The sequence below is a fragment of the Rhincodon typus genome, chromosome 37 (genome assembly GCF_021869965.1).
Source record: "Rhincodon typus isolate 14 chromosome 37, sRhiTyp1.1, whole genome shotgun sequence".
Lineage (NCBI taxonomy): Eukaryota > Metazoa > Chordata > Chondrichthyes > Orectolobiformes > Rhincodontidae > Rhincodon > Rhincodon typus.
In genome coordinates, this window is record NC_063368.1 from 11,960,331 (window position 1) to 11,962,049 (window position 1,719).

Sequence of the window (1,719 nt, forward strand, 5' to 3'; positions counted from 1 at the left end):
TAGTCCCACACCTCTCTGAAAGACTCTGATGGTAAATACTGTTGAATCAGACTCTGATATGGCTGTGATTATGTTATCCCCCACGGGGGTGGATATCATGGCTATTGAAGAATCCAATGGACATTTATTACAACTAACTATTATGTGCAAACATTACATTCAACAGGCACTGGGCTAATATTAAGCTATTTGGTATAATTGAGCAGCATGCTTCCAGAAGACTGTGATGCTTCAGGTGAATCAGAGGTAAGTTGTAGTATGAGACATGCTGTGATTCAATGATGATATTATTAGCAAGTCTCTTAAAAGTACACTCACATACTGACCATGGGACATAGTGGATGAGTGTAGCTCCAACAACGCTCAAGAAGCTTGTCACCATCCAGGACAAAGCAGCCTGTTTGATTGGCACAACATCCAGAAGCATCGACTCCCTCCACCACCGACGCTCAGTAGCAGCAGTGTGTACTATCTACAAGATGCACTGCAGAAATTCAAAGAAAGCACTTTCCAAGCCCACAACCACTACCATATAGAACAAGGGAAGTCGATATATGGGAACACCACCACCATCAAGTTGCCCTCCAAGGCACTCACCATCCTGACTTGGAAATATATTGCCGGTCTTTCACCGTTGCTGGGTCAAAATCCTGGAATTCCCTTCCTAATGTGGGTCAACCCACAGCAAGTGGACTGCCCAGTTCAAGAAGGCAGCTCATCACCACCTTCTCAAGGGGCAACTAGGGACAGGCAATAAATGCTGGCCAGCCGTGATGACCACAATCCCACAAATGAATAAATAAACAAAACAAGAATAATCTTATCTTCCTTTCTCTGTCACGTACCTATCTAGCTGCCTCTTAGTATATCACACAACAGGACTGCTGCTGCTATGTTTGTTACCAAACAAACACACTGAACCGGGTTCATATATCTCCTCGCTTCTGTCACAAAATCACCATAGGATCACATTCATGTAGACATTGATGTCAAAACTACATCATTTTTGAAAGCAAGCAGGAGATCTCTGCCAGTGTCCTGGGACTAGCGTTTAATCTGTCAACAAACCTGACTGAAAAAAGCTAGTCGTCATGAAGATGACTTCAAAATTATCATTGACTGTTGTAAAACCCATCTGGCTCAGATCTGCATCTGAATATGTTGCTGTTTGTGGGATCTTCCTGTGCAGAAACTAGCTACTGGTCTTCTGAAGTTACAACCTTGAAGTCACACACCATCCCGACCTGGAACTGTATCATTGTTCCTTTGGTGTTGCTGGGTGGTCAGAGTCCTGGAACTTGCTCCCTAACAGCACTACATCACACAGACTGCAACAGCTCACAACCATCTTTCAGCAGGGCAAAGTCCACACCCAGTCATGTCACCGGACCAGCAGTAAAGGCCCAGGCTAATGGTCCAGGTACAAAGCTTTAAATCCCACCTTGCCAGCTGTGGAATTTACATTCAATTATTAATTCTTAAATTGAAAATTAGTCTCCATGTCAGTGACTACAAAATGACCATGGATTATTGTAAAAACCCAGCTGCCTCAGCCAACCAACTTAAGGGATAGAAATCTGATGTCCTTGTGCAGTTTGGTCTACAGGTGGCTCCAGACCCACAGCAATGTGAGACAACAAGGTGCAGGGCTGGATGAACACAGCAGGCCAAGCAGCATCACAGGAGCAGAGAGGCTGACGTTTCGGGCCTAGACCCTTC

The 1,719-nt window shown here is 44.7% G+C and overlaps 1 protein-coding gene across 1 annotated transcript in view; it reads left to right on the plus strand.

Moving 5' to 3' along the window:
• Window positions 1-226: 226 nt before the first annotated feature.
• Window positions 227-1,719, plus strand: part of LOC109918203 (serine/threonine-protein kinase BRSK2-like) — a 16,277-nt gene continuing 14,784 nt past the window's right edge. The window contains exon 1 of the mRNA XM_048617361.1: window positions 227-246. Within this exon, the coding sequence (XP_048473318.1) occupies window positions 227-246 (20 nt within the window). The remainder of the gene's footprint in view (window positions 247-1,719) is intronic.